Raw genomic sequence first — 12612 nt, 5'->3', positions numbered from 1 at the left:
GCTGAAGCTCTTCGCAGATGGAGCGAGGAGGATGCATGCTGTGATTCTCGGAGCTGCATGTTAAACTGCAGCCAATGGTGGATTATCCTGATTGATAGAGGGCTGTGGAGTCATTTGTACAGTGTAAAATGGCTCATTTAAGATGCATGTTAAGTTGTGTGCATTCCTTCCCGCTACTGGTGGGAAAAAAAGAGGATTTCTGAGTCCAAGTCTACATCTTTATCTGTGCCTTGGATAAGTCTAAACTCTACAGTTAGCAGAAAAAAATTCGTAAACAAGACGAGACATAACTGAATTTAAATAAAGTGTGTTTATTTGCTGTATTTTTGACCAATGAGACCTTGTATTTGTTGTGTTTCATAGGTGTGTGACTTGTCATTCAGCTTGAAGAAGATGCTCAGCAGACACAAGTTGACACACAACCCCAACCGGCCCATGGCAGAGTGCCAGCTGTGCCATAAGAAGTTCACCAGGAACGACTACCTCAAAGTGCATATGGAGAATGTCCACGGGGAAACCGAGAGCTAGAGCCAATTATGGAAGCACTGGCTGAAAATGAGATCTGATTCCTCAGATAAAGTCCGTGCTTCATGCTGCCAGTATACGTCCATACTGTACACACAGATGGATAGATAGCAGAGATGTTGCTATTAACAATACATGCATGTTGAATATGGAAAACATTAAGGCGAGTACGTTAAAACTGAAACATAGGCTGTACATTTGTATTTTTTTTTCTTGTTACTTTTTTGGTCATACTGTTTCCATATTGTTCTGGATATTGGAATAGAGTCCCAGATATGTTTGATCTGCCTCTGGAGCCACGGTGTCTGCTCACAGAGATGTCCGACATTTCACTTCCAGCCATCTAACCAGTGTTACTGTACAGACTGTTACAAACATCCAAACTGTGGTCTGAGTATCTTACTGTACATTTGAGGCCAGTTACCAAGTGTTGAAGAAAACCTACAACCAAAGACCTTTTAGCGCACTTTTTTTGTTTTTGTTTTTAGATTTACGTGCACACTTTGTCCATGTTTACACCTGTCTGTTAAATATTACACCTGTTCTTTGGGAGTCATAGCATGTTTAGGTGAATTACAGTGAGGGAAATAAGTGAAATAATATAGGGAAATATTATAGTGAGGGAAATAATATAAGAATATTTGATTCCCTGCACATTTCGTGATTTTGGCCATGTACAAAAAGACCCAAATAACAAGGAGCCTGTATTTTAGTAATAATAGTAAGCAGTAATAATAATAATAATAATAATAATTAATAATACATTTATTTATAAAACACTTTCAGTCAAAGTGCTTTACATAGACATAAAAACATTAGAAATCCACAAACATATTCAAATATTCTCAAACAATAAAAAGGACATCAGTAAAACAAGCAATTAAAGATTCATATGTAACAGCAAACAGTTTTGTTTTAAATACATCTATGGAAGATGCCTGCCTGATTTCAACAGGTAGACTGTTCCACAATGTTGGTGCACGGAAAAAAAAAAATCTGTTCCCCAAATGTCTTTCTGCGGACTATTGCAACATTCAGAAGCCCAGTTTCCTGGGAACGTAAAACACAAGCGGGGACATACGGGTTCACCAAATTTGACAGTATGATGGGGCAATTCCATTTCCAATTTTCTATGTTAGCAGCAGCACCTTAAAGTCTGCTCTAACTTGAACAGGTATCCAGTGTAGAGAGGCCACCACTGGAGTGATGTGCTCATGTCCACTCGCTCTGGTCAGAACACGAGCTGCTGTGTTCTGGACCATCTGCAGACCACACAGGCTCTTCTTTGGCAGACCTGATAGAAGGACATTACAGTAGTCTAACCGCGAAACAACAAAAGCACGATGTAGGACCTTAGCATCCTAAAACGACAGAATTGGTCTAATTTTGGCAATGTTTCTGAGGTGAAAAAAGGCCACGCTGGTTGCTTCTTTAACATGGACCTTGAATGAAAGAGTTTGATCAGAGAGCACACCAAGATTCTTGATGCTGTCTTTACATTGAATAACACAGTCACCCAAAGACAGGGTAAAACTGTCAAACAGTAGCCGAGCCGCGCTAGACCCATGTTTCTGAAGACGCAAGGGTCTAGGCACGCTCGACAGGGAGGGAGGCGGGCTAAAAGGTTGTCTATCAAATCCCTCTGCAGCAATTGGGTTGGTATACAACCAATCAACGCAACGAATAGGCTGACGTTGTTCCTAGAGCACCGGCGGATTGTGGCTAAGTTCCATTAGCTTTCTAACCAGCGGAGCCGCGGAGCCAACTGGTATATTAAGGATTTGCCATATCCCGTCGGCATAAGTCCAAATACGTCTTTCTTCTCAATGAAACACTTCAGTGCCGTCCTTAGTTTATCTTTCAAGTTGAATTTTCGCTTCAAATCTTTAAGGGCTGTGGCCAAAGTCGAGTTGAAAGATAACTGTTTATTGTGCGTCGGTTGTTTCTGTCAGAATCGTTACGCCCGCCTTCTGACTCTATACTTCATGGTGATTGGTCCGGCCAGTTTTAGGAGCATCCAGCCTCGAGCCTTATGGAGGGTAACTAGACCCACCCTGGCAGAGAATTAAATTCTTGCCGTGGGTTGTCTAGCGCGGCTAGGCTAGTCAAGCAGGGGATTAAGTCTCCCAATAACCATCACTTCTGTCTTAGCAGAGTTCAGAAACAGGAAATTTGTTGATATCCAGCTCCTAACAGCTGAGAGACAGGCCTGAAATTTATTAGTGTCAGATCCACTTTGAAGAACTAATGGCATGTATAACTGTTGATCATCTGCATAATAATGAAAAGTGATCCCAAAGGAACGCAAAACTTGACCCAAAGGTGTGAGATAGAGAGAAAACAACAGTGGACCCAGTATAGACCCCTGCGGTACCCATGCCTAACAGCACAGGACTCAGAGAACATGTTAAAGAAAATACTTTGAGATCTCTCTGACAGGTACGACCTCAACCACTGGAGCACCTAGCCTGAGATGCCAAAATAATTCTCAAGTCTGTCCAGTGAAGTACTGTAGGGGGGCAGATTGTCGACAAAAAATCCAGAAAAATACATTATCCAAAAGTTATAAATTAGTACTTGGTGGAGTAACCCCTAGTTAGCAAACAGACGTTTCCTGTAGTTGATCACCCGGTTAACACACATCTCAAGAGGTATTTTAAACCACTTCTCTTCCAAGATTCTCTCCAGATCCTTATTCATCGTTCCCTCAATGCAGTGCACTCATCCCCTTCTCTTGGCAGAGAAACAACCCCAAAGCATAATGCTTCTACCTCCGTGCTTGACTGTGGGGATGGTGTTGTTGGGGTTACAGTCAGTATTCTGCTCTTTCCAAGTTGAATTGATGCCAAAGAGCAGAATTTTGGTTTCGTTTGACCAAATCTCATTCTCGAAATTAATTTATACTGTTAGATAATGGGATTCTCTGGATTTTTGGTTGATATTATGTCTCTCACACAGTTAAAATAAACCCATTAGAGGCTGCTCCTTTCTTTGTACGATGCCAAAATCATGAAATACTTAAGAGGATCAAATACTTCATACTTATCTAAGAGCAGACTATACATGTAGTACAGCATTGCTGAACAGGAGATGGAGAACTGGAGCTCTGAAAACAGTTATGAAACCTACTACAAAGTTTGAAACTGCTCACAAATATAAGTTTACATGATCACCACAGAGTATAAACATACTGTCTTTAGTCTTAGTCTGGTTTAAATAGACTTAGATTTTACATATTTTGTTCTGTTTTTAGGTAATATTTGTGGGATAACTGTTGGATGTCCATCATTAGCTCAAGATGAATGGATTCAGCTATTCCTTTCCCATGACCTGTTGTATGAAATCCAGTGGTTCTTAAATCACGTTACTGTTCTGTGCCACACATTTGTGGACAAATGTGTCCCAACCCGGGAACAAAAAGAAAATCCAAAGTACTGTTTCTGTTGACTTTTGTAATGAATCGTTATGTTTTCATATGAAAGCCCCGAGGCTGTTGTGCCTTACAGTATGTGAGTACCTTGTTCCTTATTAATCATAGTTCAATACAGAGTTTCAATAGAAGTGCAGTTCTGTCCTGTTTTCCGTCCACTTCCATTTGCCTCCTCATTCACTGCCCCCTTTCAATTATACCCATTTTCCAGCTGTTTACGCTGCATCTGGTGACTGTGAATTGTCAATTCACACTTTTGTATTTTGAAATGTACAAAACCTCATCACTTACCAAACATCCATTTCCTGCACTCGTTCTAATTATGTGTTTGCGAACTGTTGACATTGGGGGGGAATAGAGGCTTTGAGAGTTGATTAAAAGCGTTCAGTTCTCGTTGTTAATCTAACCCCTATTCTTAGGTTGGCAGTCTGCAGGGAGCGAAGGCTAATTAAGGCTTTTTTTCTCTCTCTTTCTGAGGTCACAGTCACCACTCGCCTGATCTGTAAAGCCACACACTAAAGAGCGCCTCTGATGGTTTCTCTCTGTGGATGCGGGGACTCTTTCTCACGTCTGTCCGCCACAGAGCCTCTCCGGTATCTCAGAATTTAACTCTGTGAGAATCTGAAGTGGGGAGAGCTGCGAGTTATTCTCATCATACGGGCCGCCGTTCAAACTCAATAAATCTTGCCATGTGTGGTTTTGGCTTCCTTAAAACACATAACTATTACAGTATGTCTATCTTCACGTCTTTGAGCGTGTGCTGTTTGTTCAACAATTAACTAATTACTGGTGTTCATGTTAGATTACGTTTCAGCTCCATTGCTCACGGGCGTGGAAATCAAAAACTGCATCGTGTCTCTGGGCTTCTGTCAGGATTCGCTCTCAGATCACGTTAACCTGCCCTCTGTGGAGCTCGGTTCACCACATGGCCGTGCAGGGCGCGGCCTGAATAACCCGGCCTGGCTGAGGCCCACGCTGCCCACTGAGCTCGTGCTACCCACCGCCTGCTCTTTAGTGGTGAAGCCTCCAGGCCGTACTGACGCACTCTCAAATACAGTGGCATTTAGACTGCCACTTGTAAACAGTAGTAGTAGTAGTAGTAGATTTGCTAAAGTGGAATATTATTGTCTGCCACATATCAAACTAAAGTGGCTGACAGGTCGGACTGTGTGTTGAGATTTCCCTGCTTTTCATTATCGCTCTGCTCTCTAAAGCTTGTCACCATCCATGTCTTCGCTTTTTCCATTTCAGTCTTGCAACTTTCGGTTTTCTCGTGGGACTTTCCCAGTGACCCAGTGATCTTGTCCTCCACTTCAATCACTTCATTTTTTTTTTTGTGCATCCCTGCCTGCATGTGTCTCTCCCTTCCTGATGGGTGTATCATGCCAAAGCTCCCTAGTCAATGTGTTTCTAATTACATGTTTTTACTGGAAGCCCCAGTTTCCTGTGTTGCCTCCCCGTTTGTGAGTGTGGGCCAGACTGGGCTCCGACCAGCGTCCACAGAGCCGAACGCCAGCCCCGCCCACTGCACAGGAGTATCATTAGCACGCCGGCGTGGGTTTATGGCAAACCACCGTCACGTTAGGAATGACACGGACACGCTTGTCTGACCCTTGTGTTTGGCCGGTGTCGCGTAGCAACAGGTAGCTTTTCCCTGCGCTGGTCGGAGTAAAGTGGAATGTGCTGCCCAGCATAGAGTGCCATGCAGAGGAATTTTAATACAACTGGGAAGAGTTTTTTTGGGTATTCTGGGTCACCCTCTCAACAGTGATGGGCATTCCCTTACAGCCACATTTCCATGGAAACAGACTGGGTACCTAAAAGCTTTGACACTGAAAACCAGCAAAAGGTCAAATGCCTAACGCAAGGTCACGGGGCTTCAGTCGAAAACCTGCCTGTCTGGAGGAAAAAACACGCACACACACTGCTCTCACAGTATTTCTGTCCTGCTTGATGATTTACAAGACGTTTTTAATTTAATCTTCAGACTAGACCTGAGGCTATAAAAAGTGGTGTATCAGGTCGGGTAGACAGGGATTATTTCATTAGGACAAAACTGGAAGAGAAAGTCTCATGAAAAAGTGCACAGCAACTCCCCACCCCCACCAGACTCACTGAATTTAAGGGAGGCAGACAAAACTTAAGTTCAACATACGAGAATGTAACTTTCAGAGCTGCTGTAAAGAATATCTCTAAATTAACAATGGATCATATGACTGTAATGTGAAAATGGTTGCTCACAGCGAAGAATTCCAAAAGAATTATCACTTAATTCTGCAGTATGGAGCATTTTTTAGTGTCTTTAGACTCATTTTGAATTTATTGGTCACCACCTTACTGTTCTGGTTCACTCTCTCTGCTCTCAGTGGTTAACCGTTACCTTTCCAGCACCACAAAGAAGACATAGTTAACAACTGGCAAAGGAAGCAGTGGTGCAAATTAATTCAGCACATTTATCCAAGTACTGTACTTAAGTTGACTTTTGAGGTGTTTGTATTCTATATTTACTTGAGCGTTTCTATTTTGTGCCACTTAATGCGTCCACTTCTCTACATTTCAGAGGGAAATATTGTTCTTTACTCCACTACATCTATCGAGAGCTGCAGTTACTGGTTATAGTAAAATGAAGAATTTACACAGTGGATAGCTTAACAAGCTTTTAAAAAATACAACACATTGTTAAAGATTAAATCCAAACTTCTTTTGGCTTATACAAAAAGCAGTAAGTAGTCAGGGTGTATTTGAGATGTCCATGTGTTAACAGCTCCACTAAATAGAGATTCTGACCTTGCCACATAGTTTAATTCCAGTAAATGCTCCAATATTTGAGCAAAAATTAACCGAAAGCCATTTTGTGCAGCTTTTTTTTTAAACTTTTCCCTCTTTAATCACACAATAATCAAGTTTATCTACTGTCCCTGTATATAAAACCATATAAAGTAGTTCAAACCTGCAATAGTTACAACAGCAACATGCTTCTAATGCACTGATGATTAATAATGTCACAATGCCACATATGATAATATATCAATAAGAGGGACCAAACCAGTACTTTTATTATATAACTTCACCATTTACTGCTAATCCTTAAGCACATTTACTTTTATTAGGATTTTCCATATACATTTTTACTTTGTTGTATTGGTATTTTTTCTCAAGTCAAGGGTCTGACTACATCTTCCACCGCTGTCATGAACAAAATGGAGTGTTTGGCTGCTGAAAAGACAAATGTTTCCCTCGAAAGTTGTTGCACCAGACCAGAGCTAATACCTGAGTGAATATTTGACCGACACCCAAAGGTGGCCAGAACCTCAGACTTCATGCTCATGTTGCAACACGTCTGCAAAATGCATAAAAAGGCAACTGCACCAAGGGACAAAGGTAAATAATATGTCAGTTTTTGCTTTGACAGCTTGTTTCTGCTGCCCCCAAGTGGCCACGCAAATCCCTCAATGCTGATTTGAATAATATCAAACTTGTCATGTCATTTTGCATTAAATTGTTTTCCTTTCTTTAAAAAATCTGAATAACTGCTGGGGAAACAGAAAGCCGCGGTTGTTTATGTTTAAACAGGCTGCAGGAAATGGAACCACATTTGTTGAATCACTGCAGCACAATGGTGCCTTTGGACTCGGGCTCGTGAGAAAGACGAGAACTCAACAATACACCGAGGGAAAAAACCAGCCAGGAAACGCTCTGGAGGAATGATGGAGAATTGTCTCCTTTTCCCAGTTTTGTCGTCTTTTGGGAGATGAAACCCTGTAAGAATGGCTCCGTCTATGCCAAGTATAGCTGCTAATTCCAATAAACAAGACTGTTGGGTTTTTGTAACTGTGAGGAAACACGGGAGATGAAAGGTGCTGCAGTTCTTTGTGAAACACGGAGGCTGGTTGTGACGGTTAAAGACATCAGTCAGTGTGCTGGTCCACCTCTGGAGCTTCGGTGTTGGTCAGTTCTGTCAGCACGTTGTTGCTGTGTGCCGTCACTCCTCGGCCTCATTAGGACCACAGCGCTGTCTTCGCTTCGCTGATGGGCGCCTCGTGGCCTCACGTCGTACAGTAGCGGCACCGCATATACGAATGATCGCACAATGTGTGTAATCTCACAAGATTCAAAGATTCCGACGCTGTGCTGAAGTTCAGCTGTTGAAGCAGAAATTCAACTTGGCAGAAAACACGCAAGAAAACAGAAAATCCAATAAGATTCTGACCTTTCTTGAGGTTCATCGTTAACCCACGAGGGAGAAAATGTGTATGATGAGCTGCCAGGAACCAAATTCAAGCCATTCTTTTCATTTGTCTGTGAATATTTGAAAATGCTGTGTGAAAAACGGCCTCCTCCTGCAGTCCTCTTTCTGCTTCTTTCCTTCCCCACTGAGAGCTGCTCAGGGATTTATTGTTAGGTGATTAGCGATGACAGAGAAGACTCAAGCGGTCTAGCCAAAACATTTGCGCAAACGTGACGAGAGATGAGCTATAATTCTTCTCTTTTCTCTTTGGTCAGACTGTTGCTCATCCTCCCCCCTCCCCTGCGCTGTTATTGTCTCAGCCCCCATAATCTTTGCTGTTTTGGGAGACCTGTGTTAAACACATAGCTCAACACAAATAACACCGAACGCCTGCTGGGCTGTAGAACAAGGGCGAATGACTGCAAGGACACACACATAGAAAGAAAGAAGGATTCACTCTGAATAGACCCAAAAGACTGAAATAGAATTAGCAAACTCTTCTTAAAACCTTTGAAGTTAATATGAAACATTGATGAGTTAGATTTTAATACATGCACATCTTTTTAAAAATCATGCAAAACTGATTTATGAGGAACAGCAGTGAGCAATCTGCAGGATTAAATGTAACTAGTGACATAACATTGGCCTTATTGTCCCCCCTTCATGCCACATTTCTGTTTTGAATTTTGCACCACGTTTGAAATAGAGTCCTGTGTGTGAGCTCGGAAGAAACCGTATACCTCCACGAGGGTCTGTTTCCTGTCATAGCAGCAGGAGAAGCAGCACTGAGATACACACCTTTCATGTGCTGATTTAGGTTTCGGTCCACTGAACAGTGAAACATACACACACACACACACACACACACACACACACACACACACACACACACACACACACAGCAAAACATGCACGCACAAGGACGCTAACTTCATAGAGAAAAGGCCTCCAGTGTCTGAAAAGTGTGAGGTGGGATCAGGGGCTTCTGTCTGGGTCCTGTGAATTAGCCACCCAGACCACACACACACACACACACACACACACACACACACACACACACAAACAAGAACGCACACATACATGCACTGAATAATAATTCCCTCGCTATAGGGGAAAATCATGCGAAGGGAGTGACGGTTGTCAGAGCGAACAGCTGCTCGAGCCAAAACACATCTATCTTCTGCAGGAAATTATTGGTCAAACAAATGTAGCGAATCTGTTGTTCTTGTCTTGTTGACTGTGACCGTATCTGTCTCCCCTTCTCACACTCAGCCCACACCATGCATACACATACACTGAACGAGCAGCGTGCACATTCGCCTCTCTCTTCCTCCCTTCAACAGGAACAGTAGCGTGGAAAGACGACCAAGGTCCCCTGAATAAAAGAAGGGCCGGTTCACTCCCACACCCATTTAGCTTCAGCACTCCATCAACAAAAGCTCTCGGCAGGTTGCACAAACATGTGCAATACGTGCGTGCATGCTCGCAGACGGTGTTGTGAAATGTCATTTTAAAAAAGAGCTCATATGGCGGTTTGTTATTGCTTCATGTGGCGGCTGATAATGGCTTTTGAGGGTCGTTGAAGTGGGTCCTAATATGTGTGGACCTCACATGTGGGGTTCTTCGGTCGGTGATCAGATGGAAGAGAGTCGGTTCTCCTGACATGAGGTGTGTCACTTCCAGAGCTAGAAACGTTGAGAAATTAAATAAAAATACAAGAAATCACACAAAGAACGAACAGAAGTTTAAAATTGCAAAAGTATTGCTTAAATGTTCCAACCTATAGCAAGATATGGTCCAAAGAAAGAGTGTTAATGTTTAGTTTTTCTTCTTTCAGTCGCGCACATATTCAAGTTTTAAATGTGCTATGTAAATGAAGATGACTTTTCTGACAAAACTTATTTTACCTGCGTCACAAGACCTTCATTTGACTGTAAATGTGCAGTTCAACAGAATGTTAAAAATCACACAATGAAATAATTTTTGTGCCTAGAATCTGATGCAGCTTTCACGATTTTATTGATAGTTTGAACGACTGTAAACTCAGTAAATGACAGATTTCCAGACAGAATCCTATTCTTTTGTGGTTGACATAACATGAAACATCTTGTTGTCATAATGTTTTTTTTTATATAGCATGAACACAAAGCATTGATGTTGTTGGAATGACACAAATAAATGCGCAAGAAGCATACATGTTTAGAGTTAAAGGGTGTATTAAAGTTTAATAAATGAAGCTGCTGTCCGTACACATCTAACTACAATGAAGCCAAAACTTGATGAAATGAGGAAAATGAAGACTGAAGATGAAAGTTTCAGATCATTTTGACAGTTGCAAACATTTGCTTTAACTCTACGCTTTTGCTTCATGAATCAAGAACCAGCCAATGTGTTGCTAAAGTTTAGGTTGTAATGGCGACTAAGTAGCAATACTGGGTGTCAAAAATAGTGAAAAATGCAACAGTCGGCTGCAATAGTAAAACCATCTGCCTAATATGCTGTAGGTTCACCATGTGCCATCTAAACTTAGGTCCTAATAGCAGATCGCCTAAGTCGGGGGTGTCAAACTCATTTTAGTTCAGGGGCCACATTCAGCCCAATTTGATCTCAAGTGGACCGAGCGAGTAGCCTAGCCACGCTAGACAACCCACGGCAACGAATTTAATTCTCTGCCAGGGTGGGTCTAGTTACCCTCCATAAGGCTCGAGGTTGGATGCTCCTGAAACTGGCCGGACCAATCACCATGAAGTGTAGAGTCAGAAGGCGGGCGTAACTAAGTGACGACAGAGGCGCGACGATTCTGACAGAAACAACCGGAAACAACTAGCCTAGCCGTGCTAGACAACCCACGGCAACGAATTTAATTCTCTGCCAGGGTCGACAACAAAAACGACAACAGTCGTTGAGCTCCATTAGCACCGACTCTGAATGATCTTTCTGTTAACATGTCTGTAATATACTTGAGCTTCACCCATTGACTGTATAAATAAGGCTTCACCAAACTACCGTATCCTCTGATTTTCGGCGCTCTAGCAGCCTATTCGTTGAGCTGATTGGTTGTATACCTACCCAATTGCTGCAGAGTGATTTGACAGACAACCTTTTAGCCCGCTTCCCTCCCTGTCGAGAGCTCCTACACCCTTGCGTCTTCAGAGCATGGGTCTAGCGCGGCTCAGCTACCGAACGAGAAAAATCTGAGCATAATAAACTATAAATAACCACAACTCCAAATCTTTACTTTGTTTTAGTGCAAAAAAGTATCTTCTGAAAATTTTCACATTTAATGAATTGTCTTTTTGCAAAACATCACGAACAACCAGAAATTTCTGAAGAAAGATAAGTTTAATTTCATCAACATTCAGCCTCAGTTTATCATTTACACGTTGCAACTTACAGATCAGAGTGTCTACAATGGAACACAACATTCAGTCTCAGGTATCTGGAACTGAAAACAGTATTTTACTTTATGATCAAAACAACTAAAGTCAGAGAAAAAAAGACAAAAAGCAAGAAAAACAAGACAAAATATGACAAAAATGAGACACAAAATAACAAAAGCTTAAACAAGATGACAGAAAATGAGACAAACGACATAAAGCAAAACAAAAGAGACAGAAAATTACACAAAAATGTTACAAAGCAGCAAAAAAATGGACAAATGACAAAAATGAGACAAAAAATCACAAAGACAGACAAAACAATGAATAAAGCAGAACACAAGATGACAAAAAATAAGACAAAAACACAAGCAAGACAAAAAGGAAACAAAATGACAAAAACATGAGACAAATGACATAAGTCAGATAAAAAAAGAGAAAAAAACAACAAAACAAGACAAATTATTGCAAAAATAAGATGCAAAAGAACAATGAACAATTCAGTATTTTACTTCATGATCAAAACAACGTGTCATGGTCACGAAATTATTTTAAATTTATACTTCTACAAATTCACAATTTGCAGTTAATGTTTTCTCTGTAATTTCTACACATTGAGGGCCGGATTGGACCCTCTGGAGCACCGCATGTTTGACACCCCTGGTCTCAGTCCTGGAACTTGCAAATTGGCTCCTCTGTCCCCCAGTGCATCATTTCCCAGGCAAACAACACATCCTGTATTGTAAAAACAACAACAACCTGGTTTGTCACCTCAGGCCACCTTCTTTCATCAGTCATGTGCTTATTGTGGGATCTTTCAGCAGTGGACAGCCATCAACGTGAGCGCTCTGCAGCCGGACAGCTCTGTGTTCTGACGTCTTTCAATCATAGTCAGCGTTTAGGTTTTCAGCAGATGTGCTGCAGCAGCTCTTCTGTGGGATCGACCAGCCTTCACTCCTCACACACTTCAGTGAACCCAGCGTGGCCATGACCCTGTCACCATTTCAATGGTTGTCCTTCACTGGACCACACTTGTTAGGTACTAACCGCTG

At 41.8% G+C, this 12612-nt stretch overlaps 1 protein-coding gene and 1 long non-coding RNA gene across 2 annotated transcripts in view; one reads left to right on the top strand and one right to left on the bottom strand.

Annotated features, from left to right (window-relative positions):
• prdm5 (PR domain containing 5) overlaps nt 1–4086 on the top strand; it is a 49048-nt gene extending 44962 nt beyond the window's left edge. The window contains exon 16 of the mRNA XM_022199492.2: nt 364–4086. Coding sequence (XP_022055184.1) covers nt 364–528 — 165 coding nt within the window. The 3' untranslated portion in view covers nt 529–4086. The remainder of the gene's footprint in view (nt 1–363) is intronic.
• A 7420-nt stretch (nt 4087–11506) lies between these two features.
• LOC110969329 (uncharacterized) overlaps nt 11507–12612 on the bottom strand; it is a 76002-nt gene continuing 74896 nt past the window's right edge. Inside the window, exon 4 of the long non-coding RNA XR_002596961.2 lies at nt 11507–12295. This is a non-coding gene — a long non-coding RNA (uncharacterized LOC110969329). The remainder of the gene's footprint in view (nt 12296–12612) is intronic.

Source organism: Acanthochromis polyacanthus, chromosome 4, assembly GCF_021347895.1.
Source record: "Acanthochromis polyacanthus isolate Apoly-LR-REF ecotype Palm Island chromosome 4, KAUST_Apoly_ChrSc, whole genome shotgun sequence".
Classification (NCBI taxonomy): domain Eukaryota; kingdom Metazoa; phylum Chordata; class Actinopteri; family Pomacentridae; genus Acanthochromis; species Acanthochromis polyacanthus.
This window is presented reverse-complemented; position numbering and strand designations above follow the sequence as displayed.